Raw genomic sequence first — 27830 nt, 5'->3', positions numbered from 1 at the left:
TAATTTCCTCGATCTGCTATCCTGTCAGCTTTGGTTTCCAGACAAATTGACCCAAAAAATATTAACACTGAGAAATGAAAATAGCGTGTCATTAGGTCAAAGCAAACATACCTATGTGGTGCACAAGGATAAGTGGGGAGGGGTGAGTGGAGTGGCAGGGGGTGGTTTTTCAATTATTCACAGGACACATGGGTGTCACTGGCTAGGTCAGCATTTGTTGCCCATTCCTAGTTGCCCCTTGAGAAGTTGGAAGTTTTTATTAGTGTCACAAGTAGGCCTACATTAACACTGCAATGAAGTTACTGTGAAAATCTGTGATGGTGGTGGTGAGCTGCCTGCTAGAATTGCTGCAGTCCATGTGGTGTAGGTACACCCACGATGCTGTTAGGGAGGGAGTTCCAGGATTTAAACCCAATGATGGTGAAGCAGGATGGTGAGTGGCTTGGAGTGGAACTTGCAGGTGGTAGTCCTCCCATGTATCTGTTGCTCTTGTCCTTCTAGATGGTAGCGGTCATGGGTTTGGAAGGTTTTGTCGAAGGAACCTTGGTGAGTTCCTGCAGTGCATCTTGTAGATGGTACACCCTGCTGCTACTTTGTGTCGGTGGTGGAAGGAGTGAATGTTTGTGACTGGACTGCTTTATTCTGGATGGTGTTAAACTTCTTGAGTGGGTGAGCAGGGATTAGTATGGAGGCTGAAGTGAGGGGAGAGTGAGGGACAAGGGCGAATGTATTGTGCTGTGTGATACTCATCTTGGCCTCCTTTTACATAATGGAAACTAGCAGAAACTCAGGAATCCTCGTGTTTTCCTTCAGCAAAGATTTGAAATGCACATCTTGCAGTGAAAAAAGTTTTCAGCAAGGTTTTGTTTTAGACGTTGTGGCAGTTGCAGCTCCCACAGGTTTGATGTGAAAATCCTGGTGAATGATTGAGCCAGTGTATAAGAGCAGTGTGATTAACATGTCTGCTGTCCGTGTTGGGTGGGCAACAATAACAATAGCGGCCTTTAATGGAAGAAAACATGCCAATGCTCCTTGAACTTCCACTTTTCCCCCCAGAGGGGACATCTTGGCCTCAGCACCACCTGCCCTCTTAATGACTCTTCTTCAGAACAAGACCAATTATCTTTCACTGTCTGTATCAGCTTATATTGCTGACTCAGTGGATGAATGCTGTGGGTAGATGAGCTTGCATAAGCAGCACCAGAGGCCGGAGCCTCAGTCTGCAGAGGGATCTGCACTCCGCTGGGAAGATTCATATTTCTTTCTTAGTTTCTCCGGTGACAATATTAAGCAGCGAGCAGATTGGACGACGGGATATGAGAAATTCCAGCCAAGCCGGGAAAAAGAGTGTGAGTCGAGGGCAAAGAGACATAAAATATGTACAGCACAATGCACAAATAAACAGCAACTAAGGATGGCTTCTGAAGTAATGGTACCAGATACAAGTAGCCACAGACAAAGCTGAGCTTAGGGCAAGGCAAATATACTTCAAATAGGAGCTCTGAAAAATTTTGCAGTCAGGCTTCACTAATGAGATGGGAGTTGATCGTAAAAGATCCACACAATGTGAACAGTTGGACTACTTAACTTCACCAAGGAGTTTCTGGGCTCCTGGTGTCACCCATGGCTCAGTGGGTAGCACTCTCACCTTTCAATCAGAAGGTTGCAAAAACGCCAATCCAGGCTGACACTCAGTGCAGTACTGAGTGTCAGTACTGGACTGTCAGAGGTGCTGCCTTTCGGCTGAGACCTCCTCGTTTGACCCCAGGTAGCTGTAAAAGATCCCATTACTCTATTTTGAAGAAGGGTTCTCCCTGGTGTCCTGGCCAATATCTATCCCTCAATCAACATCACAAAAGCAGATTATTTGGGTCATTGTCACATTGCTGTTTGTGGACTCTTGCTGTGCACAAATTGGCTGCAGCGTTTCTTACATTACAACAATGACTATGCTTCTGTAAGTACTTTGTTGGCTGTGAAGCACGTAGGGACATCCAGTGATTGTGGAAGGCATTACATAAATGCAAGTCTCTTTCTTTTCTCTTGCCACTTAGTAGCTCAACACACTGGAAGGTGTTTTTCTTTTTGGTCAGGCAACTATTGGACACGTAGGGAAAACCCATGTTCCCAAACCAAACCGCTGAGAAATCCACACAGCCTACTCAAATGTGGACTTTCTCCCTGCAGGGCACAGCCCACTCACCTCACTCTTGGAGGCAAGTTGGGAGAGCAACCAACAATATTGGGGTTTAAGCAGATAAAAAGGCTGATCAATGCTACACTCCCAGCATATCATAGAAATCATAGAAACCGTACAGTGCAGAAAGAGGCCATTCGGCCCATCGAGTCTGCACTGACCACAATCCCACCCACGCCCTACCCCCATATCCCTACATATTTTACCCACTAATCCCTCTAATCTACGCATCTCAGGACACTAAGGGGCAATTTTAGCATGGCCAATCAACCTAACCCGCACATCTTTGGACTATCGCACTGTGATTTAAGCACACAGACTGCACAAAGGTTATAAAACGAGGTTCGTTAATTCCATTGGCATCAGAGCAGTATCAAACTTAAGGGAAAGTATAATTCCAACAGACAAACTATTTACAAAGAATATTCACTGCCGATGCCCCAGATCTCTGTCCTATTCGGGGCCTCAGCTCCTCAACACAGTCACTCACCAAGCTTGTTCTGCTGCCCAGCTCCTGGCTGCAGTCCTGTTTTCCTTGTCTCTCTCTTTCTCTCCTTCTCTTGTCTCATAGCTTCTGGCTTCACCCCTCAGCTTGTCAAAGACACTGCTCCCTACAGGGAAGGGCCCACAAGGGCCGAACAGTTCCCTTGCTCAGTGCAGTCCCCCAACCTTGCCACCTGCTGCTGGAAGCCTTGCTACACCTACAAACTCAGAAAAACTGACCTGCAAAAGTGAATTGCATATAGCTCAGTAAGCAGCGCTTCACAATGACTGATTTAAATAAAATGCCTTTCTTTTGATGAAATAGCCTCTAATTCCATACTTATGGTTCTCCTGTGCTTCTTAGCCGCTCCATTGCAGACACCTCCTCCTCCTGTGCAGCCTTCTCACCCCATGTATGCTCTTGGCTGTTTGCTATCGCCACAAAGGAGGACAAAATAGTCCTTGTATGAAGAATGAAGAATAACTGACTGTCAAAAGTTAAGGACACATGTTTACCAGACTCTTTACTGGTCTTGGCATGTGCACTGTCACTCCATCTTCTGTAATTATTCCCTGACCATCTATAATTTTGATTCAGTGTCTTTGTTGGAGATACTGCACCCCAAGCTGTGTGATGAAAGCACTGTATCCAATACAATGTGTCATTGGACAGCAAACCTTGCTGTTTTTTACGCGAGAAAACTTGATGAAGGGCCAAAGCCCATCCTGAGGCTCCTGGGAAAGGTTGAAAACAATCAGACAGATGAGAAGTCAAGAAATGTCAAAAGCTTAAGATTGTTTATTTGCCCCACTGAAAGCAAATCCTCTTTCAGCCTCTCAGAAAAAGCCTCGAGTGCGCTGATGATAAAGTACATTGGCTGTTGGTGCCGTTAAAACAGCGGAGAAAGGAATGTCAAAGCACTTAAGTGTTAAAGAAAGACTTGTGGCACGGTGCCACAGTGGTTAACACTGCTGCCTCATAACGCCAGGGACCCGGGTTCAATTCCGGTCTTGGGTGACTGTGCGGAGTCTGCACGTTCTCCCCATGTCTGCGTGGCTTTCCTCCAGGTGCTCCGGTTTCCTCCCACAGTCCGGAGATGTGCAGGTTAGATGTAGTGGCCATGTTAAATTGCCCCTTAGTGTCCAAAGATGTGTAGGTTAGGTGGATTAGCAGGGTGATTATGTGAGGTTACAGGGATAGAACATAGAACATAGAACATAGAAAGCCACAGCACAAACAGGCTCTTCGGCCCACAAGTTGCGCCGATCACATCCCCACCTCTAGGCCTATCTATAGCCCTCAATCCCATTAAATCCCATGTACTCATCCAGAAGTCTCTTAAAAGACCCCAACGAGTTTGCCTCCACCACCACCGACGTCAGCCGATTCCACTCACCCACCACCCTCTGAGTGAAAAACTTACCCCTGACATCTCCTCTGTACCTACCCCCCAGCACCTTAAACCTGTGTCCTCTCGTAGCAACCATTTCAGCCCTTGGAAATAGCCTCTGAGAGTCTACCCTATCCAGACCTCTCAACATCTTGTAAACCTCTATCAGGTCGCCTCTCATCCTTCGTCTCTCCAGGGAGAAGAGACCAAGCTCCCCCAACCTATCCTCATAAGGCATGCCCCCCAATCCAGGCAACATCCTTGTAAATCTCCTCTGCACCCTTTCAATGGCTTCAACATCTTTCCTGTAATGAGGTGACCAGAACTGCGCGCAGTACTCCAAGTGGGGTCTAACCAGGGTCCTATAAAGCTGCAGCATTATCTCCCGACTCCTAAACTCAATCCCTCGATTAATGAAGGCCAGTACGCCGTACGCCTTCTTGACCGCATCCTCCACCTGCGAGGCCGATTTAAGAGTCCTATGGACCCGGACCCCAAGGTCCTTCTGATCCTCTACACTGCTAAGAATGGTACCCTTCATATTATACTGCTGCTTCATCCCATTGGATCTGCCAAAATGGATCACCACACACTTATCCGGGTTGAAGTCCATCTGCCACTTCTCCGCCCAGTCTTGCATTCTATCTATGTCTCGCTGCAACTTCTGACATCCCTCCAAACTATCCACAACACCACCTACCTTGGTGTCGTCAGCAAACTTACCAACCCATCCCTCCACTTCCTCATCCAGGTCATTTATGAAAATGACAAACAGCAAGGGTCCCAGAACAGATCCCTGGGGCACTCCACTGGTCACTGACCTCCATGCAGAGAAAGACCCCTCCACAGCCACTCTCTGCCTTCTGCAGGCAAGCCAGTTCTGGATCCACAAGGCAACAGCCCCTTGGATCCCATGCCCTCTCACTTTCTCAAGAAGTCTTGCATGGGGGACCTTATCGAACGCCTTGCTGAAGTCCATATAGACCACATCCACCGCTCTTCCTTCGTCAATGTGTTTGGTCACATTTTCAAAGAACTCAACCAGGCTCGTAAGGCACGACCTGCCCTTGACAAAGCCGTGCTGACTACTTTTGATCATACTAAACTTCTCTAGATGATCATAAATCCTGTCTCTCAGGATCCTCTCCATCAACTTACCAACCACTGAGGTTAGACTCACCGGTCGGTAATTTCCCGGGCTGTCCCTGTTCCCTTTCTTGAATATAGGGACCACATCTGCAATCCTCCAATCCTCCGGAACCTCTCCCGTCTCCATCGACGATGCAAAGATCATCGCCAAAGGCTCCGCAATCTCCTCCCTCGCCTCCCACAGTAACCTGGGGTACATCCCATCCGGTCCCGGCGACTTACCAACCTTGATGCCATTCAATAGTTCCAACACATCCTCTTTCTTTATGTCCACATGCTCGATCCTTTCTGTCCACCGCAAACCAGCAGTACAACCACCCAGATCCCTTTCCACCGTGAATACCGAGGTAAAGTATTCATTAAGCAGCTCCGCCATTTCTAACGGTTCCGCACAAACTTTTCTCCCTTCACCTTTTAAGGGTCCTATGCCTTCACATCTCATCCTTTTACTCTTGACATATTTGTAGAAAGCCTTGGGATTCTCCTTAATCTTACCCGCCAAGGCCTTCTCATGACCCCTTCTCGCTCTCCTAATTTCCTTCTTAAGCTCCTTCCTACATCCCGTATACTCCTCTAAATCCTTAACACCTCCTAGCTCTCTGAACCTTCTGTACGCCTCTCTTTTCTTATTCACCAGGTTCATCACAACCTTCGTGCACCACGGTTCCCGTACCCTACCAACACCCCCCTGTCTCATCGGAACGTTGTCATGCAGAGCTCCAGACAAACATTCCTTGAAAATCCTCCACTTTCCTTCGGTACTTTTCCCCAAGAATGCCTCCTTCCAATTTACCCGTCTAATTTCCTCCCTGATGACACTGTATTTCCCTTTACTCCAGAGAAACACTTTCCTAGCCTGCCTGATCCTATCTCTTTCCAATGCTATCGTGAAGGAGATAGAATTATGATCGCTATCCCCAAGATGCTCACCCACCGAGAGATCCTCCACCTGTCCAGGTTCATTAGCCAGCACCAGATCAAGTACAGCCTCTCCTCTAGTAGGCTTATCCACATACTGTGTCAGGAAACTCTCCTGGACACACCTAACAAACTCCTCTCCATCCAAACCCCTAGCCCTAGGGATATTCCAATCTATGTTTGGGAAATTAAAATCTCCCATCATGACAACTCTGTTATTCCTACATCTCTCCAGGATCTGTTTCCCCATCTGCTCTTCAACATCTCTGTTACTATTGGGCGGCCTATAGAAAACACCCAGCAACGTTACCGACCCCTTCCTGTTCCTAACCTCCACCCACAGAGACTCCGTAGTCAATCCCTCCACGGCGTCCACCTTCTCTACAGCCGTGACACTATCCCTGATCAACAGTGCCACTCCCCCCCCTCTCTTGCCTCCCTCCCTGTCCTTCCTGAAACATCTAAAACCCGGCACCTGAAGCACCCAGTCCTGTCCCTGAGACATCCAAGTCTCCGTAATGGCCACCACATCACAATTCGAAGCAGCAATCCACGCTCTAAGCTCATCCACTTTATTCACTACACTCCTGGCATTAAAATAGACACATCTCAGACCTTCAGCCTGAGCACTTCCCTTCTCCATCACTCGTCTAACCTCCCTCTTACCCTGTTTACATTCCTTATCTATTTGCGAGCTAACCTCCTCGCTCTCAGTCCCCTCATTTCGATTCCCTCCCCCCAACCTTTCTAGTTTAAAGTCTCTCCAGTAGCCTTAGCCAACCTTCCCGCCAGGATATTGGTCCCCCTGGGATTCAAGTGCCACCCGTCTTTTTTAAACAGGTCACACCTGCCCCTAAAGAGGTCCCAATGATCCAAGTACCCAAATCCTTGTCCCTTGCTCCAGTCCCTCAGCCACGCATTCATTCTCCACCGATTCCTGTTCTCACTCTCCCGCGGCACAGGCAGCAATCCCGAGATTACTACCTTTGCATTCCTCTTTCTCAGCTGTCTACCTAACTCCCTATATTCTCTTTTCATGACCCCTTCCCTCTTCCTACCTATGTCAGCAGTACCTATATGCATCACGACCTTCGGCTCCTCTCCCTCCCCCTTCAGGATTTCTGGGACTCGACCAGAGACATCCCGGACCCCTGCACCAGGGAGACAAACCACCATCCGAGAGTCCCGTCTGTGTCCGCAAAAACGCCTATCTGACCCCCTCACCGTAGAGTCCCCAATTAGCACTACCCTCCTTTCCTTACCCTTTTGCACTACTGGGCCAGGCTCAGCTCCAGAGACACTGCCACCGCTGCTTCCCCCAGGTGGGCTGTCCACCCCAGTAGTACTCAGACAGGAGTACTTATTATTAAGGGGCACATCCACCGGGGTGCTCACCATCAACTGAGCTTTCTCCTTCCTCACTGTTACCCAGTTACCCTCCTCCCGTGGTCTCGGTGTGACCACCTGCTGATAGCTCCTGTCAATGACCTCCTCACTATCCCTAACCCGGCGAAGGTCCTCGAGCTGCAATTCCAGTTCCCTAACATGGTCCCTTAGGAACCGCAGCTCAACACACCCAGCACAGATATGGTCGTCCGGGAGGCTAGGAGCCTCCAGGACCTCCCACATCCTACATTGGGAACAACATACTGGCCTCACACTCATAATTGCCCCTTTAAACACACAGGGAAAAAAAAAGTGAATGAAAATTTTAAACTTACCTTTCCTCCTCCTGTTTTCTCCAAAGCCCTGCTCTCACTGGGTCTTTTTTTTAGGTTAGAGGAGGAGGGAGGGTGGGATACTCTGCAAGTGTAGAGTATCGGGATTCCTCTCTGTTCCAATTTATTGGGGAAAAAAAAATCTCTCTCTCCCAGACCTCCCTGCGCGACCACTTCCGGGTTTAGATATTTTTAAAGAAAAAACCCGCGAAAAAGTAAGTTAAAAATAACAGCGCTTACCCGCAGCACTCCTCTCGCGAATCTCTCCCTCTCTGCTGCACTTCCAAGACGCAATGAGGGCCTGGGTAAGATGCTCGCTCTGTCAGAGAGTTTCTTACTTGATGGGCCAAATGGCCTCCTGCACTGTAGGGATTCCTATAGTTCTATGATTGCATTTATGTAGTGCCTTTCACAACATCCCAAAGCATTTTACAGCTAATAAAGTACTTTTTTGAATGTTGGAATGTTAGAAATGTGGCAGCCAACTTGCACATAGCAAGATCCCACAAGCAACAATGCGAAGATGACCCAGATAATCTGTGTTTTTGTGATGTTTATTGAGAGATAAATATTGGCCAAAATACCAGGGATCACATCCCCTACTTTTTGAAATGGTGCTCTGGGAGCTTTTATATCCATCTGAGACATCCATTCAATTTAACATCTCATTTGAAAGGCAGCACCTCTGACAGTGCAGCACCCTCTCAGTACTGCACTGAAGAGCATTAGCCTAGATTGTTGTTCCTGCAACATTCTGACTTGGAGACGAGCGCTACCCACTGGGCCATATCAAGCTGTCATTTCGAGATTTTCAAATTGGAGTTTCCACTCAGTCTAATAGAATTCTCCTGGTGTCTTGGTCAACATTCCTCCCTCATCTGGTATCGCCAATAATAGATTGACCAATTGTTCTTTTTGTTAGCTATTAATGGGAGCTCCTACTTTAGAGAGTCACAATTATCATGTCTCACCCTTGACGGACATCTTGAATATCAGTGTTCTTTTGGTTCGCATTGCCCCAGTTCTCAGTAAAGTTTTTTGATTCATATGGGGGGGGTGTGTGTGTGTGTGTGTGTGTGCATACTTCCAGAATGGCCCTTCTTGCCAGCTAGGTTGCCTAAGAAAGTTCAGGGTCCACATCAGAACGTCATAGCTTCATTTACGACTTTTCCTGGTGTAGGGGATCTAAACTGGGAGTAATTGAGACATTGCAGTTGGAATCAGCAGCCCCTGGGTTATAGAGGGAGAGAGGGTTAGGTGAGAAAATTAGCAAGGGTTATTGCTCCTCCTTGCTATCTAGTGACTCCTTTTTGGTAGGCAAGGATCAGTTCTAGCTGTGACAGCCTCCAAGGGCAAATATAATCTACTGAGAATTCACTGTCTGTAGGCTCAAAAGTGGAGCAGTGAGCTACAGCACGGCTGCTGGCACCCATGCAACTGTAACTGTGGCAACAGGCAGAACCTTGGTCTGAGGACAGAAGAAAATTGGCGCAAATCAAGCTGGGTGAACAATGGAGGCCTGAGTGTTACGATATCCTGAAACTCTGCTTGGTTTAACTTTGGGCAGGACAGGAAGAAGGTTTGTAGAACCGCTCCCTCATTAGGAGGGTAAATAGAATCCATCGTTGGGTGAATTACATCCGATTTGAGAGCAAAATGAGATTGGTGACCTTTTTCTCTTCCTGTTGGCTGTACAGGTCATTTCCTGAGGCAAGAAATGGCAATTTGTTCGAATCCTTTGGAAAAAGCATTCTCAATACACTGTGACTTTGTCACCTCAGGCTTTTACTGGTGCTTTGAGATGGGGGTAGAGAGAGGGGTGGATGCAGGGGGAGTGGTGAGGGAGAGGAGAGGGAGGAGGAAGGGGATGGGGAGAAGGAAAGAGGTGGGGAGGGGAGGGGAAAGGAGGAAAGGGGAAACTGGGAGGAAGGCAGGGGTGAGGAGAGAGGAGGGACGGGGTGGAGGGGAGGGGAGAGGTAGGGGATGGGGTGAGGGGAGTAGGGGAGGGTAGAAGTGGAGGAAGGGGTGAGTGGAGCAGCAGGAGGGTAGAAGTGGAGGTGGGGGAGAGGGGAGAAGTGGAGGAGGGGGAGGCAGAGAGGGGTAGGAGGAGGTGGAGGAACAGGAAGGGGAGGAGGGAGCCAAGTGGAGGAGTGGGGAGGAAGGAGGTGGGAGGAGGAATAGGAAGACAGAAAGGGAGTGGAAGAGGACGGAGGAGGAGGAGGTGGGGGAGGGAGGAGGGTGAGGTACATGACGGAGGAGGAGGGAGGGGGGTTGGTGCTTGACGCGAGCCAACAACCAGCCCAGCAATATATGTTACATTACTGAAGCTTGTCTGGTTATGGGGAAAGCTGTTTCCCTACAACTGAGAGGAGGTGGGGAGGCTGTTCACGTCCTCCTTTGTTTGCGAATCGGCCACTCCAAAGCAAAATACTTTCCCAGAGCAAAAATTACTGACACCCCAAGGGAGAGAAATATTTCAGTTGCTGTTCACATAAGGAACACCCCCGAATATGGAGTCGAATGTGGCATGAAAGCATTTGGCTCCATGGAAAAGTTATACATAAGAGTGTAATACTGAGGCTGAATATAGCTATTTTCATCAGGGAAGCTTAATGAGATCCCATAGTCCCTGTAGACTGGCTATATTTACTCCCTAGTGATAATGTCACTCCCATAGCTCATTGAGTCAGGAAACAAGAAGTGGTGCTGAAGAGAATGTCATTTGGTGACGGCCAATTATTAGTTATAGAAATGAAGCCACGGTTTATCACACATCGCTTCTCGGCCTTTTGGCTAAGATCAAGTGTAGTATGGTCGGCAGCCCATGGTCGGCCGCACTTGGTTGAGGTCATTGGGTTACGCTGAAGCTTCATATGTTTCATATGAAGCAATTTTTTAAAGCGGCATCTCGGCCTTTTGGCTAAGATGCAAATGAGCTCAAGTCTTGGAGGAGGAACCTCCCCCTTCTCCAATCAGCTTGGCTCATGTAGATCAGGCCCAGGACAGGGTGGTTTGGTCGCTCGCCCTGTCTTGTCAGCCTGGATCTGAAATGTCTCAACTTGTTGAGACTCTGAATTGGATTTGATTTGATTGAATTGGAAAAGTATTAAAAAAAAATGATTTAGTCCTTGAAACAGAGAAAATGGTCAATGAACTGGTCAACGATATACTCAATATTAGAAAATTGGGCCTTGTTTAGGTCTCTGATGGAAAGTGGTATCAGTGAGCAAGGATTGACACAAAAGCCTGGAAATTAGTCTAACACAACAACTTCAGCAGTCACTGGGAGGATCGTACAATCATTGGGCAGTTACAACACCGAAAGATACCATACAGCCAGTCTTGTTCATGCTGTCTCTGCAACAACAACTCCCTCATCCCACTCTCCTGCCTTTTCCCTGTAGCCCAGCATCTTCTTTCTCTTCAGGTAATTATCCAATTCCCATTTGAAAACCCTGATTGAATCTGCCTCCACCACACTCTCAGGCAGTACATTCCAGATCCTAAACACTTACTGCATAAAAGAGTTTTTCCACAAGTCACCTTTGATTCTCATGCCAATCATATTAAATCTCAATCCTTCTACCAATGGGAACAGTTTCTCCCTATCGACTCTGTCCACGTCCCTCATGATTTTTGAGAATCTCGATCAAATCTCCTCTCAACTGTCTCCTTTCTGAGGCGAACAATCCCAACTTTTCCAATCTATCATCATAACTAAAATTCCTCATCCCTGCAACCATTCTCATGAATCTTTTCCGCACTCTCTCCAACACCTTCACATCCTTCCTAAAGTGCAGAGCAGAATTGGACATATTACTTCAGCTATGGCAGAACCAGCGTTTGATGTTAACATCTTATCTCGAGCTGGTACATTTGGCCAAAGAGAAATTGGTTTTGTACGTGGAGTGTGAGACCGAGTTCATTGTGAAAGCCTCCATTTTTTTTTCTCCAAAGGGGATATTTTGCAGCCTCCCTGCAGGTTTGTTTGAGGTTTTCAGTCATGTCTTTCATAGTTGTCATTCCAAGTTGTGCATGTCTAAAGAGTGCACCAACAGAAAAACAGCAACTTAATCATCATCTTCCAGCAATGAGATTGTGCTCTGTGTCTGTTCACTGAGCCTGGGATCAGAGCTAGAATGCCATCCAGTTTGGCTGCTCTTCATTGAAATAGATATGAACATATAAACAAGGAGTAGGCCATTCAGCCCTTTCAGCCATTTTAATAAGACCATGGTTGATCTGGTAGTAACCTCAAATCTGCATCCCTCCTACCCTCGATAACCTGTCGCCCCCTTGCTTACCAAGAATCTATTTAGCTCTGCCTTAAAAACTCTGCTTCCACTGCCTTTTGAGGAAGAGAGTTCCAGAGACTCACCATCCTCAGAGAGAAATATTTTGCCTCATCTCCATTTTAAATGGGCTACTTTTTAATACTAAACAGTGACCCCTAGTTCGATGAACCTCAGGGCATTGCAAAATGTTTATAGCCCATTAAGGGGTGGCACAGGGGCAATACGGTGGCACAGTGGTTAGCACTGCTGCCTCACAGTGCCATGGACCCGGGTTCGATTCTGGCCTCGGGTCACTGTCTGTGTAGAGTTTGCACATTCTCCCCGTGTCTGCGTGGGTTTCCTCCAGGTGCTCCGGTTTCCTCCTAAACTGCAAAGATGTGTGGGTTAGGTTGATTGACCATGATAAATTGCCCCTTAGTGGCAGGAGGATTAGCAGGGTAAACATGTGAGGTTGCGGGGATAGGACCTGGGTGGGACTGTTGCCGGTGCAGGCTCGATGGACCAAATGACCTCCTTCTGCACTGTAGAGTCTATAAGTACTTTTAGAGGTGTGGTACTGTTATAGTGTAGGAAATACAGCAAGCTCCCATAAACAACAATGTGATCATTGTCAGATAATCTGTTTTATTGACCATGATTGAGGGATAAATATTGACCAAGGGAGAACTCAAAATAGTGCACTGGGATCTTTTACATCTGGTTTTGAGTTCCTGAGGAACATTGGGACAAGAGTGAGAGACTGTGACACATCTAAATTTTAAGCTGTGTATGTGACATAGAAGCAGGCCATTTGGCCCAACTGGCCCATGCTGCTGTTTATGCTTTGCATGAGATTCCTCCCACCCCTTCCTTCATCTCACTCTGTTACATTGTTATATTATTCCATTGAAAACGAATCCACCAAGTCCTTCGTTGTACAGTCCAGATTGAGAGTGTGCGAGATAATTCACCTGAGGTTATTCCATTTGTAGACATAAGTGGGCTCATGTTAACGCAGACATCAGTCATGTATTTGGAGACTCACCACATCCTCAGAACATCGCAAAACATTTCACAGCCAATCAAATACTTTTGGAAGGCAGTCACTGTGGTGAATGTGGTAGAGTTGGCAGCTGTGATTAAATTTATTCCCGGAGGTCTGATCACATGACTTTCCCCCACTCTCCAGCCATTAGTCAGCCAACACATCTATCCTTGTGATGTACTGACCTTCCTACACTAATTGGAAAGCAAAAAGACTTATTACATAATTGGATGATGACTGACTGTCAGCCAAACAGCCTTTCCCCCCCCCCCCCTACGTTTTCAATATATTTGTATCTGGTAAAAATAAATGTTCAAAGAAAATGATTTTAAAAAATCCTTTTTAACGTCCTGATGATATTTCTCCAGGGTAACACACACAGCAGTGTCCTGGAGTTTGATATTTAATTACTGCAGACTCCAGGCCAACCCTGGAGGGTTGGCAACCCTATTAAAATGTAATTTTCTCACAATTTGAATCAATAACTGGTGAAATACTGTGTACAGTTTTGGTCTCCTTACCCTAAGGGAGGACAAGGGAGTCGAAGGTTACGGGGGCAGGGGGAAGGCAAAGTGGAGTTGAGACTACAACCAGATCAACCATGATCACATTGAATGATAGAGCAGGTGTGAAATGCTGAATGGCCTACTCCTGCTCCTATGGTTCCATGGTCCTATTCCAATATTATTTAGGAACTATATGTTCTTGTGTATACATCCAGAGGTATTCACTACTGAATTAGTGAATCTGTGTATCGAACTAATAATGTGTAAACCTGCAGCACATGGTGTGATCTGAGAAATGCATTTGATGAAGCTCCAGCAATTGAGTTTCAAAGTGAGATTATTTTAAACCTCTGGGAACCACAAGACATAACACATCCGGCCGCCATATCCTTCAATTTCTTCCTCCCCAGTGCTTTTATCTTGTTTCTCCTTAAATGAAACTATGCTATTGACCTCAACCACTCCCTGTGGTGACGAGTTCCACATTATCACCACTGCCTGGGTGAAGTGGTTTCAGTGAGAATGCACAGTGCAAGAAGAGAATTTAGAGGATTCAGAAGAATATTTGGAAGGGCAACAGGCAGGACCAATACAATAGAAAAACCAAAGACCTACGATGGTGAGACATGCATTGAAAATTTAAAGTGTGGGTCTTCAAATGACAAAGAATTGTTGCTTATCACTCAGTAAATTGACAGCACATCAACCCTGCAGATTGGCTGGTGTATGTCAATGAAGGTCCAACTATTGGTTTCCATTATAAAAGCTACTAGCCTGGTTTGCAATGTGATTTGAAAACTATACCATGATGAGAAACTGTCCTGCGATCACTCCTAATGTTTCTTTGTTCTCCAAGTATTAAAGGACTTTGCCTTAAACATTCACTCCCTCCACCACCGATGCACAGTGGCAGCAGTGTGTACTATCTACAAGATGTACTGCAAGAACTCATCAAGGCTCCTTAGACAGCACCTTCCAAACCCACGACCTTTTCCACCTAGAAGGATAATGGCAGCAGATACATGGGAACACCACCACCTGGAAGTTCTCCATGCCACACAGCATCCTGATTTGGAAATATACCTGCTGTTCCTTCACTGTCGCTGGGTCAAAATCCTGGAACTCCCTCCCTCACAAGCACGGTGGGTGTACCAACATCACATGATGCAGCGGTTCAAGAAGGCAGCTCACCACCACCTTCAAGGGTAATTAAGGATGGGCAATGAATGCTGGCCTAGCCAGCAATGCCCATATCCCGTGAAATAACAGAAAAAAACAAATTGCCTTGTTCCATGAATGAGTTAAAAAAAAGGCAACATGCAACGGAAATGAACATTTGTAAATGTAGTGATTTCACAATTAACTTCCAGCCTTTGGCACAAGTGACAATTGAAATTGATAGTGACAGCACCAAGAACAAGCACAAAACAGAACAAAACATCCTTGAAAATGAGCCTTCCAGCTGCTCTGTCACTACTGTATTCATGACTGTCTTCTCAAGCTACTCACTGATGAGTGGTTTAAAAAACGTTACTGTTTTTAACTTGGGGACAAAACCAGAACCATTTACTTTACATATTGTTGTGAATTAAAAGGAGCTGGAGGTACTGATTAATCTCTGCTCTCTGCTTAGTTTAGTTTTGTAAGAAGTCTCACAACACCAGGTTAAAGTCCAACAGGTTTATTTGGTAGCAAATACCATAAGCTTTCGGAGCACTGCCCCTTCATCAGATGGAGTGGATATCTGTTCTCCAACAGTGCACAGAGACACAGAAATCAAGTTACAGAATACTAATTAGAATGCAAATCTCTACAGCCAGCCAGGCCTTAAAGGTACAGATAATGTGGGTGGAGGGAACATTAAACACAGGTTAAAGAGATGTGTATTGTCTCCAGACAGAACAGCTAGTAAGATTCTGCAAGATCAGGGGGAAAGCTGTGGGGGTTACTGATAATGTGACATAAATCCAACATCCCGGTTTAGGCTGTCCTCATGTGTGCGGAACTTGGCTATCAGTTTCTGCTCAGCGACTCTGCGCTGTCGTGTGTCATGAAGGCCGCCTTGGAGAACGCTTACCTGAAGATCCAAGGCTGAATGCCCGTGACTGCTGAAGTGCTCCCCCACAGGAAAAGAACAGTCTTGTCTGGTGATTGTCGAGCGGTGTTCATTCATCCGTTGTCGTAGTGTCTACCTGATACGCTGCAGGAAAGGATGTCCCGAGGCATGGTACATTGGGGAAACCATGCAGACGCTACGACAACGGATGAATGAACACCGCTCGACAATCACCAGGCAAGACTGTTCTCTTCCTGTGCGGGAGCACTTCAGCAGTCACGGGCATTCAGCCTTGGATCTTCAGGTAAGCGTTCTCCAAGGCGGCCTTCACGACACACGACAGCGCAGAGTCGCTGAGCAGAAACTGATAGCCAAGTTCCGCACACATGAGGACGGCCTAAACCGGGATGTTGGATTTATGTCACATTATCAGTAACCCCCACAGCTTTCCCCCTGATCTTGCAGAATCTTACTAGCTGTTCTGTCTGGAGACAATACACATCTCTTTAACCTGTGTTTAATGTTCCCTCCACCCACATTATCTGTACCTTTAAGACCTTGCTGGCTGTAGAGATTTGCATTCTAATTAGTATTCTGTAACTTGATTTCTGTGTCTCTGTGCACTGTTGGAGAACAGATATCCACTCCATCTGACGAAGGGGCAGCGCTCCGAAAGCTTATGGTATTTGCTACCAAATAAACCTGTTGGACTTTAACCTGGTGTTGTGAGACTTCTTACTGTGCTTACCTCAGTCCAACGCCGGCATCTCCACATCATAGTTTAGTTTTGCCATCACACCATTGCTCGAGTGAAATTGCTGCTTTATAAATCAAAGATGTGCATCTCTGTGCCTGTTTACACTTTGAAACTTCAAATGGTGATTCAAATCTGAAATATTGTTTTTGATTCTTAATTCCTTCCCATGAATAGGATCTCATTTCACAGAAGAAGTTAAGTTTCAGAGCTTGGCAGGTGGATCCCTTTAATTTAAGAAAATGTTCTGCTGTTCATTTCCGTGTTTATTTTTGGAGGGGTTTAAGTTTCAGAGAAGTATGTTTGGTGCTACACAAAGGACAGAATTAAACGGTGACATGGGGCAGGGGGAGGCTGGGTACAAAAAGGAAGAGGTGTTGGAAAGAATAGTTTAGTCCCAATTATTACCAGATTGTGGCCAGTTTTGTGTTGTGAACTTGCAACTACTAGAAAGTGTGTCGAGAGAATCTAAACTCTCAGCACATAATTCAGAACTCAAGCACATAAGGGAGGTCTTGTGGCACAGTGGGTAGCCTCCCTGCCTCTGAGCCTGATGCTCCAGTTTTGAGTCCTACTCCGGGACTTGATGGCCATGGAAAGTGCGTTCATAATGCTGCCAAACAGGTTGGGTATCAACCTGCAAATCCTTCCAAACACACCAATTGGCAGGCGGTAAGAGTGGGAGAGCTATGCTTGATACAGAGTGGCACCCCTCAAGCTCTAAGTCCCTGGGGACAGGCTAGCGAACTGTTCCCTTCCTAATATCCAACTATTTACCCCCTCACGTGATTGATCTGGATAGGTTCCCACTTTATTACCATTGAATGCCAAAGAGAATGTACTTCAGAGAAATGCAACAACACCTTCCATTTATATGGCACCTTGAACATAGCAAAACGGCCCTCAATGCTTCACAGCAGTGATTATTGTACAAAATTTGACAGTGAGCTACATGAGATAGTAGGCCAGATGACCAAAAGCTTGGTCAAAGAGGCAGGTTTAAGGGGGTAGAGCAATTAGAATCGAGGATGCACGAGAGTCCAGAAATAGAGGAGCACAGATATCTTGGAGGGTTGTGGGGCTGGAGGAGATTACAGAGATACGAGGGCAAGGCCATTGAGGGATTTAAAAACAAGGATTGGCATTGCTGAACTGGAAGCCAAATGTAGGTCAATGAGCACAGGGGTGCTGGGTGAACAAGATGTGGTGTGAGTTCAGATGCAGGTAGTTTTGGATGAGTTGAAATCTCTGGAGGTGGAAGATGGGAGACCAGCCAGGATCATGTTGAAATCATCAAATCTGGAGGTTAACAAAGGGAGGCTACCTGGAGAGGAGTTTTTTAGGAGCTTCTTTCAATGAAGATATGAATGAAAGCTAAGTCAGGTGGAGAGAGTCAGTCATAACACAGTGTAACTGAAAGAGCTCTCTGTCTGGGCTTAATTTCCGTATTATTAAAGCCCTGGAGATGGATATATGAGGTTCTATGAACAGAACACAAGAGTTTATTCTGTCAAACATCTCGGCACCTATTGAATTAAATCAAAGTGCAGACAGTCCAATACAAGAAAGATATTCAAGGTACATCATGCCTGGGGCATTGGTTTTGGAGTGAACTTGCCAAATGAAGTTGAACGTTGGCCCACCCTGATGAAGGGTCATCCAGACTTGAAACATTGGCTCTATTCTCTCTCCACAGATGCTGTCAGACCTGCTGAGATTTTCCAACATTTTCTGTTTTTGTTGGCTCACTCTGAATGGAAATGAATTGTTTTTACTCTGCCCCTCACTTTGATGAACACAACCATTCACCGAAAGCAAAGAAGCCCTGATTTGTACGTAGTGCTCAATTCTGTGTATCGGCATCTGTATACAGGGCAGAGTTCCATCCAACACTATTTTGTCCTGCTTGTTTCTTCATTATGTTCTTTCCTCGTCTTTTCTCAGGATCTAAAAAGCATGAAGCTCATTGTCTTTCTGTTTTCCTTCCTGACTGTCACAGGGGCTGAAACCCCAAGCGTAGGTGGGGTTGAACCACTACCATTCAATTGACTTTGTCTTCCATTATTCTTGGCCTGTCACCTTGGCTTCTCAACTTGAACAGAAGTGTCTGAAGACCTGTCTTCAGAAACTCTTGTTTGTGTTCTGAAAATACAGTTGGTTAATGGGGCCACAAATGATATGAGTGTCTCCTTGTACCATGACATGGTGATGTAGGAGGTGATGGCAGTTTGTACTCTTAAAGTTCATTTTCACAAGTGAGGTGACTGTAACTCAGAACTGACAAAGCTCTGGCTGACCTGCTCTCTAAGCATTATGAAAATAATCATGTTGTATTTTTCATGACCGCCAGACCTCCCAAAGCACTTTACAGCGAATGATGTCCTTTTGAAGTATAGTTACTGTTGTAATATAGGAAGTATAGCAGTCAATCTGTGGACAGCAAGCTCCCACAAGTAGCATTGTTATAATGGTCAGATAATCCATCTTCGTGATGTTAGTTGAGGGATAAATGTTGGCCAGGGCACCAGGGAGAAACTCCTCTTCAAAATAATGTCTTGGAACCTTTTATATCCACCCCAGAGAGCAGACAGGGACTCAATGGCACCTCTGACAGTACAGCACTCCCTATTAATGCCTTTGTGTGTCAGACTTGATTGAAAGCAATAACTGTGTTGTACAAGACTTCATGAAGTTTTTTGGTTATGGTCCTTGTGATTCACTGTGGAAAATTTGGCATCAGATCAGTGTGCGATCTCCTGTGGCATTGTTCATGGTCAAATGTTAAGTCTGGGAGTAAACTCAACCCGAGATCACTTAGGGTTGAATTGCTACTTCGAGTCGGAATGTTGAGCGCAATTTTCCCAGCCCGCCGCGCTGCTGGAGTAGCACAGCGGGCTGGGAAATGTCAGTGGGGGGCCTGTAGCGGGATTCGCAACCGGCATCCAGCCGATCGCGACTTTCCCAGGCCATTTTCTATGGCATAATCAGCCTCACGCCAGAAAACAGTGCGAGGCTGATTACACTATTTAAATCATCATTTTACTATCATTAGGGAGCCCAGGGTGGTGTCCTCTAGGCTCGCAAATGTTTCTGCCCCCGCGGGGAGAGGTTCCCACCAGCGGGGATTAAAGCTGGTCCCCATCAATGGGGACCAGGCGTGATGGCTTAGCTGGTGGGGGCAGTGGCCATTGAGACCCACCGGGAGGTCAAGGACAGGGGGGGGGGGGGGTGGGGTGGGGTGTGTCCCTTGGGCAGTGCCAACATTCCACCCTGGCAATGCCCACCGGGCACCGCCAAGGGGGCGGAGCCCACTGGAGGGGGAGACAATTGGTAGTGTGGGGGGGAACAGCTGCGCAATCTGCATTAAGGATTGGTGGGGGAGGGATGGAGGCTGGGCTGGCCATTGCGGGGGGGTGGGGGGGGGGGGTTTAGGGTCGGAGCTGACCATGGGGGTGGGGGGGTTCCGGAAGTCGGTGATCGTGGGGGGCTCGGCATAGACATTGGGAGGCCGGCGACGGAGGGGGTGGGGATGGCTCAACACACTGATGCTGGCCTCTTTGGCGGGATTTGGAATGTGCTGCTGGAAAGGATGCTGGAAGCAGATTCAAAAATAACTCTCAATGTTACGTACTTGAAAAGGAAAATATACACAGGGCTGGGGGAACGGGATACATTGTATGAGTCAAATGGTGGGTCAAGTGATCTCTTTCTGTGCTGTATGTTTCAAAGCCTTTTAAGTAAGGGAAAGCAACTTGCACACCAAGACAATTGAGCACTGACATTCCTGGAAAATAAGGGATGTGAGCTATTTTCTGGTGCGATTCCAATGCTGCACCTCTTTTTTGATGCAACCTGTCTGTCAGTAAGTCATGAAGTGTGACAGCATAGTTGTTTTTTTAAAAATGTGTGGCAGATCCACCCAACATCTGGTCTGTGCCCATCGCCTACACACTGAGCCCTGATTTCTGGTGGCATCACAGCCTGTCACACTATGTCAGCTCAAGCTATTGAGTGGATTGTTGACCTTGACATCGAACTGTACTGCTCCCCCAGCTGTCCAAACAAAATAAATCCCCAAAGCCCTCGAAGGCAGCTGTGAGATTTGGGACTAAAAGGGTGCCAAGCAGTTCTCAACCCTGCCCCTCCTGGGTTTGGGGCCACAGCACACAGAATTTTCCAAAAATTCCAGCCTAATTGCAAATTGTCTTGGATAGCTGCAGTAAGAATGGCCTCACTAAGGCCTGACGTCAGGTTAATGAACACTAAAAATATCAGCAATGTTAATTGAGGGGAGAGAAGTGCATTCTTTCTGTAAGGCATGATGGGAAAATCATGATCCTCCGAGCACCAAATCTTTTGCCAGTTTGCATTTTATTGTCAGAAAAGCTGAAAGACCAGCTGACACACTTGAAACTCATCCATTGGACATTGAGAATGTGAATCTGTCATATTGCTTTACTGGTTCAGATTCAGTGACAGTCACTTTGTGAAATGCAAGGAGTGTTTATGCACAGTGCTCAGGCACCAGCAGAGCACATGGGCTAAAGCAGGTTTTCATTATGCAGAGGTTATTCCATAGAAAAGACTCTGAGTAATATCAGCTCAAAGACCCCCCAAGAAGTCCCCATGGCATTCTCAGTGCCACTTCTGGTGTCACTGCTGCCACTTAGTGCCAGCCACTCGGGGACTCTCATTGGCACTCCGCTAGTTTGCCCCCCAAGTTGATTGCACTTGGCTTTGTACATGTGCATTTTAGGAGAGGCACTTTCCAAATTTTAATCCCATGTATCACCTAAATGACCATCCAACATCCAAAATTCTTTGATTGTTTCACTAAATTAGCTAAATTAATTGCTGTGATTAGCTCAGGAGCAAGGACTTGGAAGGACCTGCTGATGGGTTTAGATGGAGAGGCTTGTGTGGAGCATAGGCACTGGCACAAAGCAGTTGGGCTGAATGGACTATTGCTGTTTAAAATTAATGTAATCTAGAACTTTCTGAATAAGATGAATGATTACCTAACACTGTTGTTAATAACTCAGGATTGCAATGAGAAGCTACATTCAGATCAAATTGTCTCTCTGATATTTTAGCAGAGGCGTAAACCATTTTAAATAAGCCAGCCCAAGAACGTGGAAGAGAAATTTTGTCCCAGTGCCATGAACATTTCCATAATAATTTCACTCACAGCCATTTCAAGGCTTTGCCAAGTCAGCTGGTGGCATATTTCTGCCATCACCAAGACGACCTATTTCCATCTCTTAACATCATCGGTCTCCACACCCTGCCTCAGCTGATCTGCTGCTGAAACCCTCATCCATGCCTTTGTTACCTCCAGATTCCACTATTCCAACTCACTCCTGGCTGCTCCCCCACATTCTATCCTCTGTAAACTCGAGGTTATTCAAAACTCTGCTGCCTGTGTCTTAACTCACACCAAGTCCCGTTCCCCCCTCACCCCCCGTGCTCACTGACCTACACTGGCTCCCAGTCAAGCAATGTCTTGATTTTAAAATTCTCATCCTTGTTTTCAAATCCTTTCATGGCCTCACCCCTCCCTATCTCTGTAATCTCCTCCAGCGCCCACAACCCTCTGAGATCCCTACGCTCCTCTAATTCTGGCCTTGTGAACGTTCCCAACTTTAATCGCTCTATCATTGGTGGCTGTGTTTTTAGCTGTCTGGGCCCCAAGCTCTGGAATTCCCTCCCTAAACCTCTCCATCTCGCTCTCCTCCTTTAGGACACTCCTTAAAATCTGTCTCTTTGACCAAGCTTCTGGTCAGTAGACCTCATGTCACCATATTTGGATTGACGGTAAATTTTGTTTTATAATGTTCCTGTGAAACACCTTGGGACATTTTCTGAAACTGTAAATGTACGTTGTTGTTGTGGCGGGGCTGGTGGCTACCGTTGCTGTCATGGATTGGAGAGGGAAGGTTAGCCAGGATTCCTACTGCTGACCACTTTGGGTAAAGGCAGGATGAAGGTGGTTGTGATGCCCTTGGCAGCGTAGTGTGCCAATGCGCAGTGCCAAGGCTCACAGTTGGGTGAGGTCCTGAAGGGTGCATCCCAGTGTAAAATAAAGGAAATGTACATCATAATGCTTCCAGTTTGTCTGCATCAAACCTAATCGGGCTTCCCCGCACAGTCCCAAGTACTTACTAATTAAGGGATGCAAGGGCAAGGTCAATTATACAAGGGCGCAAGGATCACTTCTCAGCCTTTTGGCTAAGATCAAGCATCAGATCAAACCCAAGATGGGGTGCAATGCCTTATCTTGTCGGCTTGGATCTTGTTGTCTCTCTTGTGGGGACCATGAATTGGATTCCATTGGATTTTGAATTTGGCTTTTGGAGCAAGCAAGGAATGGATTCACTCTGTCCACTCTGAGCATCGGCTTTGTAACTTCAAGGATGGAGTAAAAAATCATTTTAAAAAAAGGACAGTCATGCTGTCGCGGGTCTGTGGCTCCATCCACGCACAGAATTTGGGAAGAGCTGGTGTATGGAAAAGCAAAATGGTCTTGTTGCCCAGCTATTTTCATTATAAATTGATTACCAAATGATCTGGACCTTTGTTTTTTTGTGCGTGCTTTACAGGTAATGACCATCTGTGTGCCTCCAGCCCCACGGAGCCTGGAACTTGTAAGTACCCTGGCAATCTCTGCTAGCAAGAAAGACAAAACCATGACCTATCTTATGTGAGCAGGTGCTTTTCCGAGAATTTCATCTCAGCAATTAATTTCTGTGTTGTTCCTACTCATGTTACACGAGGGCTCAAGGTAGTGCCCTAGTTGTGTCCATGGTAACATTGCCTGCATTAGCTACCATATGCCTGACATCTAATCAGTGATCCTCAAACTGGGCAACATTGGACAAGTGGGTGATTTCCAGTAGAGTCATATGAAGCATTGATTCATGGCAGACACATAAACACAGTTAAAATCGACAAGTTGGGCCTGTAATATAGGCTGCAGAGACAGCCAAGTGATGTTGCAATAAACTCTCTTATCTTCCAGCTTGGATACTTTTTATTTTGCTCTGAGAAGGTTTACTAGGATGATCCCAGGCATGGAGAGATTGCCATATTAAACAGGTTGGGTCTGTACTCCTTGGAATTCAGAAGAATGAGAGCTGATATGATTTAACCATATAAGATTCTCAGGGGGTTAGACAGGGTAAATGTTGAGAGGATGTTTCCATTCATGGGAAAACGTAGGACCAGAGGGCATAGTCACAGAATAAGGGGGTGCTCATTTAAGACGGATTAGAGAAATAATTTCTTCTCTCAAAGTGTGGTGAATCTTTGGAACTCTTTACCTCAGGAAGCTGTAGAGGCCAAGTCCTTGAACATTTTCAAGGCTGTGATCGATAGGTTTTTGATCAATTGGGGACCTAAGGGTGATGGAGAGAAGGTAGATGTAATGTCCTGACTATGTTAGAGGTTGTGGGTTTTAAACAAAAAGAAAAGAATGTGGTTTGCACACGTAGGTTCAAACTAACAACAGATTTATTCTAGGAGCTATTCTCTGCACTGCACAGAGTACAAATTGAAAGTGAAACAGCAGCCTTTGCAACACCCAAATGACATCACCATCAAATCATGTGACTGGCTCTTAAAGCAATCATGCAACCCTTTTAAATATATTACAGTAGGAAAATGGACATAGTGAGTGTTAGATAAGTCATGATCTTATTAAATGGCGGAGCAGTCTCGAAGAGATTAATGGCCTACTCCTGTTTCTATTATGGTCTTCATGTTTTCTTTACACTTTAAGAGAAAGAGAAGGCAATAGCGCCAGGACTATTCCAGCGCCCATAATCAGACTCTCTTTTAAATTGGTACTGTCAAACAGTTTGGAAAAGCTCACTGTTCCACCAGTTAGGCAGGCCAAGTACGAAGCCAGCATGATGAGCAGTACATCCAGTTTGGCATTTTTTCTACCAGCTGCCTTTAAAGATTTTGTTCAACATAACCTGACATGAGCACAGGCCAAACTAAAACATCCATTTTAATCGCACCCACATTTCAAACATAAGACACTAATTTTCTAAATTGTTAAACAAGCCTTTAAGGGGAAGCTGGATAATTCACGAGAGAGAAAGGAAGAGAAGAGTATGCTGATAAAGTAAGATGAAGAAGGGTAGGTGGAGGTTCATGTGGAGCTTAAAACACTAGCATGGGCCAGATGGCCTGTTTTTGTGCTGTAGAAGACAGACATTTTCCAAAAAGGCAAAAGAAATATCAGGATACACTGGCCCAATCCATAGGTGTGGTGGTTTCTGGTTGAATACTGGAGTGTTGATGGGCTCAGTGATTCTTTCCTGATTGCCACCCTTTAACTTATTCCTTCTGTATTTTTTTGTGCTCAAGTCCTGGAGTGGGCTTTCTGATTCGGACCTTCTGATTCGGAGAGTGCTTTCAGTTGAGCCACAGCTGAAATCTGTAGGGGAGAAACTATTAGCCTCAGTTGTGAACTTAGGTTTCTCTTTTTTTAATAGAAAAGCTTTTCCTCAGTGGCCAGCACTGAATTTTCATTTCAGACGAGGCACGTCATTACTCTTGCCAAAACTGATTCTCCCTAAGGACTCTCTGGTGCAGATGCCAGTGTGACTTCAAATGGGAAATTCGAATCTCTGTGAAATCTATTCAAGTCAGGGCGGACATTTTATAAAAAGCTGCTTTGTTTGCCTGAGAGCAAAATATGAAATCATTTTTGGGGCAGAATCCAGCCATTGTCACTTCATGTTTACTATATCTGGCCTGCAAACTCAAGTAACAGGAATCCCACGTGGCAAGCTTCTGGTTGGAAATCATAGAGACTGATGCCATTCAGCCCATTGAGTCTCTGCTGGATCTTTTAAAGACAAATCCAGCTTGTTGCACTAGCACGGGTTCAGGCTGTCTGCAGTTGGGAAGGGGAGCAGTAAAACTGTCACTCTGCTGGTACAGTTTGGCAATGTGAAAGTCAAAGATTAGCATTAGTCATGATTAACCCCATCTGGAATTTGTTCAGTGGCAATACTGATGAACCATTTAAAGAAGCACATTGGCTCCCTCACTTGGGGAGTTCTGGGGTGAAAGGCATTGCCCAGAGCAAAAGAGAAGATTTTGGTGTGGCCATGACTTGCTTGGTGACTAAAGTCAGACTGTACTATTGACGCACTGCAGCCATTCAAGATGGTGGCTTGCCCACTATCTCCTCGAGGGCAGTTAAGGATAGCCAATAAATGCTGGCCCAGACAGAGATGCCCACATCCCATGAATGAATAAATTTGAGGAAAAACTGGGCACTGTGTTCAAGCTGTGATCTGACCTGTTCCAGCTGGTTTTAGTGCTATAGTCCTATTTGCTTTATTGAGCACCTCCTCTTCTGTGTACCATTCTGCCCACATAATAAATAAGAGCAGGACTAGACCAAATGGCCCCTTGAGCCTCCTCTGCCATTCAATAAGATCATGCTTAACTGATCTGGTATATCAACTCCACTTCCTGTCCTTTCCCCATCAGCTTTGATTCCCCTACACTGGCTCCCAGTCTGACAATGCCTCGATTTTAAAATTCCTAATTTTCAAATACCTCCATGGTCATGCCCCTCACCCCCTCCTTATCTCTGTATAACCCCCGGCCCTAAAACCCTCCGAGATCTGTGCACGTCCCCGAATTTCAGCACTATTGTTGGCCACGCCACTGAGGCCCTAAGCTCTGGAATTCCTTTCCTGAACCTCTCTGCTCTTTTTCCTGATTTAAGCTGCTTCTTAAAGCCTACATCCTTCATTTGTGTTAATATCTCTTCACATGGCTTAATGTTAAACTTTGTTTGGCGCTGCTATAAAGTGTGTTGAGATGTTTTCCACATTACTACAGAACACAACAGAGGGACAGGTGAATGGAGCAGGTGATCTTTCCAATCAGTTAACCCTACTTTAACCCAGGTTCACCTAACCCAGTTAACAACAGGGACAGAGCTTTGAATTTGACTTTGAACTTTAAAGTTAACGAGCGTTTACTGCACGTGTTCAGGTGTGTACTGAAAGCCCAAGGTGCTTTTCCCTTCGCAGTTTTCTTCCTAAAGTGTGAACTTATTTGAATCAGGAAGCAGCTATCTCATTTTGAACTTGCGCAATGAACTTCTATCTCATTCAACCCTGCAGTAACTATCCCATTTTTAGTGAGAGCACACTTCAGAGATTAGGAAGGGCTTAACAAAAGCCTCCAAACAGCAGCTGCCCGCTACACAAGCATAATGTTTCCATTCTCTGTGCCATCTGCATTGGCAGTCAGATACCGAAAGCAGGAGGTGACCTTCTTTGAGGCTTAACTGCCAACTAGCGGCCTTTGCATTTCAGTCCTGGGGGAAAAAAAACTCTCAAATTCATCTCTGTAAGAGCAGGGGTAGCTACAAACAGAGATGGAATAATACCAGCTGCATCTAATCCTCAATCTCCAGAGATACAGTGAATTTAGAATCCTAGAATCCCTACAGTGCAGGAGGAGGCCATTTGGCCCATCGAGTCTGCACCAACAACAATCCCACCCAGGCCCTGTGCCCGTAACCCCACACATTTACCCTGCTAATCCCCCTGACACTAAGGGGCAATTTAGCATGGCCAATCAACCTAATCTTTGGAGTGTGGGAGGAAACCTACACAGACTCGGGGAGAACTTTGTCTTCATTGTGAGTGTCTACACCTCAGAACTAAGAAGTTGCTAGTTGATTCAAGGCCCTAGTTGGCCCAAGGAGTGGAACTCAAACCTGGTCCCCATCGCTCCATACCGTGTTGTCTTGAGTTGTGGACGGTACACCATTTATGTTCAAGCCAAAGGGAACCCACATATAGCATAGGGAGGTTGGGAGTATGGGCCTCAGAACTTGAATAATTTTGTTAAGTGTCTCATTTTCTAATTTACTTCAATTTTGCATTTATTTCAATTGTGTTTTGGTCATGCTGGTTACTTTTTGTTGAATATAATCACTTTTTGTAACTCTGCTCTCATAAGACAGTTGAGAAATTAACCTATTTGACCTGTTGCGTTCAGTACAAGGAAAGAGGGGTCATGTAATTGGAACAGCTAATACCTTAAGCCTCAACTAAGCTTAACAATTGTATCATCTTTCATTTTTACCTCGTAAACATTGCATACTGCATTCTGCCATGTCAATTCAATGGGGGGGCAGGGGGGCAGGCGGTGGGCGGGACGACTTTAATTAGAAGCAGCATGAACACAGGACTGAAGTGTGGCAGAATACACAAGCGACAGGGTAGAATTTCAGGAGAAGAAGCAGATTGTGTACATAAATATATTTGATCAGCTGAGGTCTGTTTACAGTGGAAATG

General features: G+C 45.9%; 1 protein-coding gene and 1 pseudogene across 1 annotated transcript in view; both read left to right on the top strand.

Moving 5' to 3' along the window:
* The window catches only part of LOC144481848 (tensin-2-like), a 159115-nt gene that overhangs the window by 65552 nt on the left and 65733 nt on the right, over positions 1–27830 (top strand). Inside the window, exon 4 of the mRNA XM_078200999.1 lies at positions 23091–23135. Within this exon, the coding sequence (XP_078057125.1) occupies positions 23091–23135 (45 nt within the window). The remainder of the gene's footprint in view (positions 1–23090; positions 23136–27830) is intronic.
* LOC144482044 (U2 spliceosomal RNA) lies at positions 10630–10849 on the top strand (annotated as a pseudogene).

This window comes from Mustelus asterias, chromosome X (genome assembly GCF_964213995.1).
Source record: "Mustelus asterias chromosome X, sMusAst1.hap1.1, whole genome shotgun sequence".
Taxonomy (NCBI): Eukaryota; Metazoa; Chordata; class Chondrichthyes; order Carcharhiniformes; family Triakidae; genus Mustelus; species Mustelus asterias.
The sequence above is the reverse complement of the archived record's forward strand: the minus strand, read 5'-3'. Positions and strand labels throughout refer to the sequence as shown.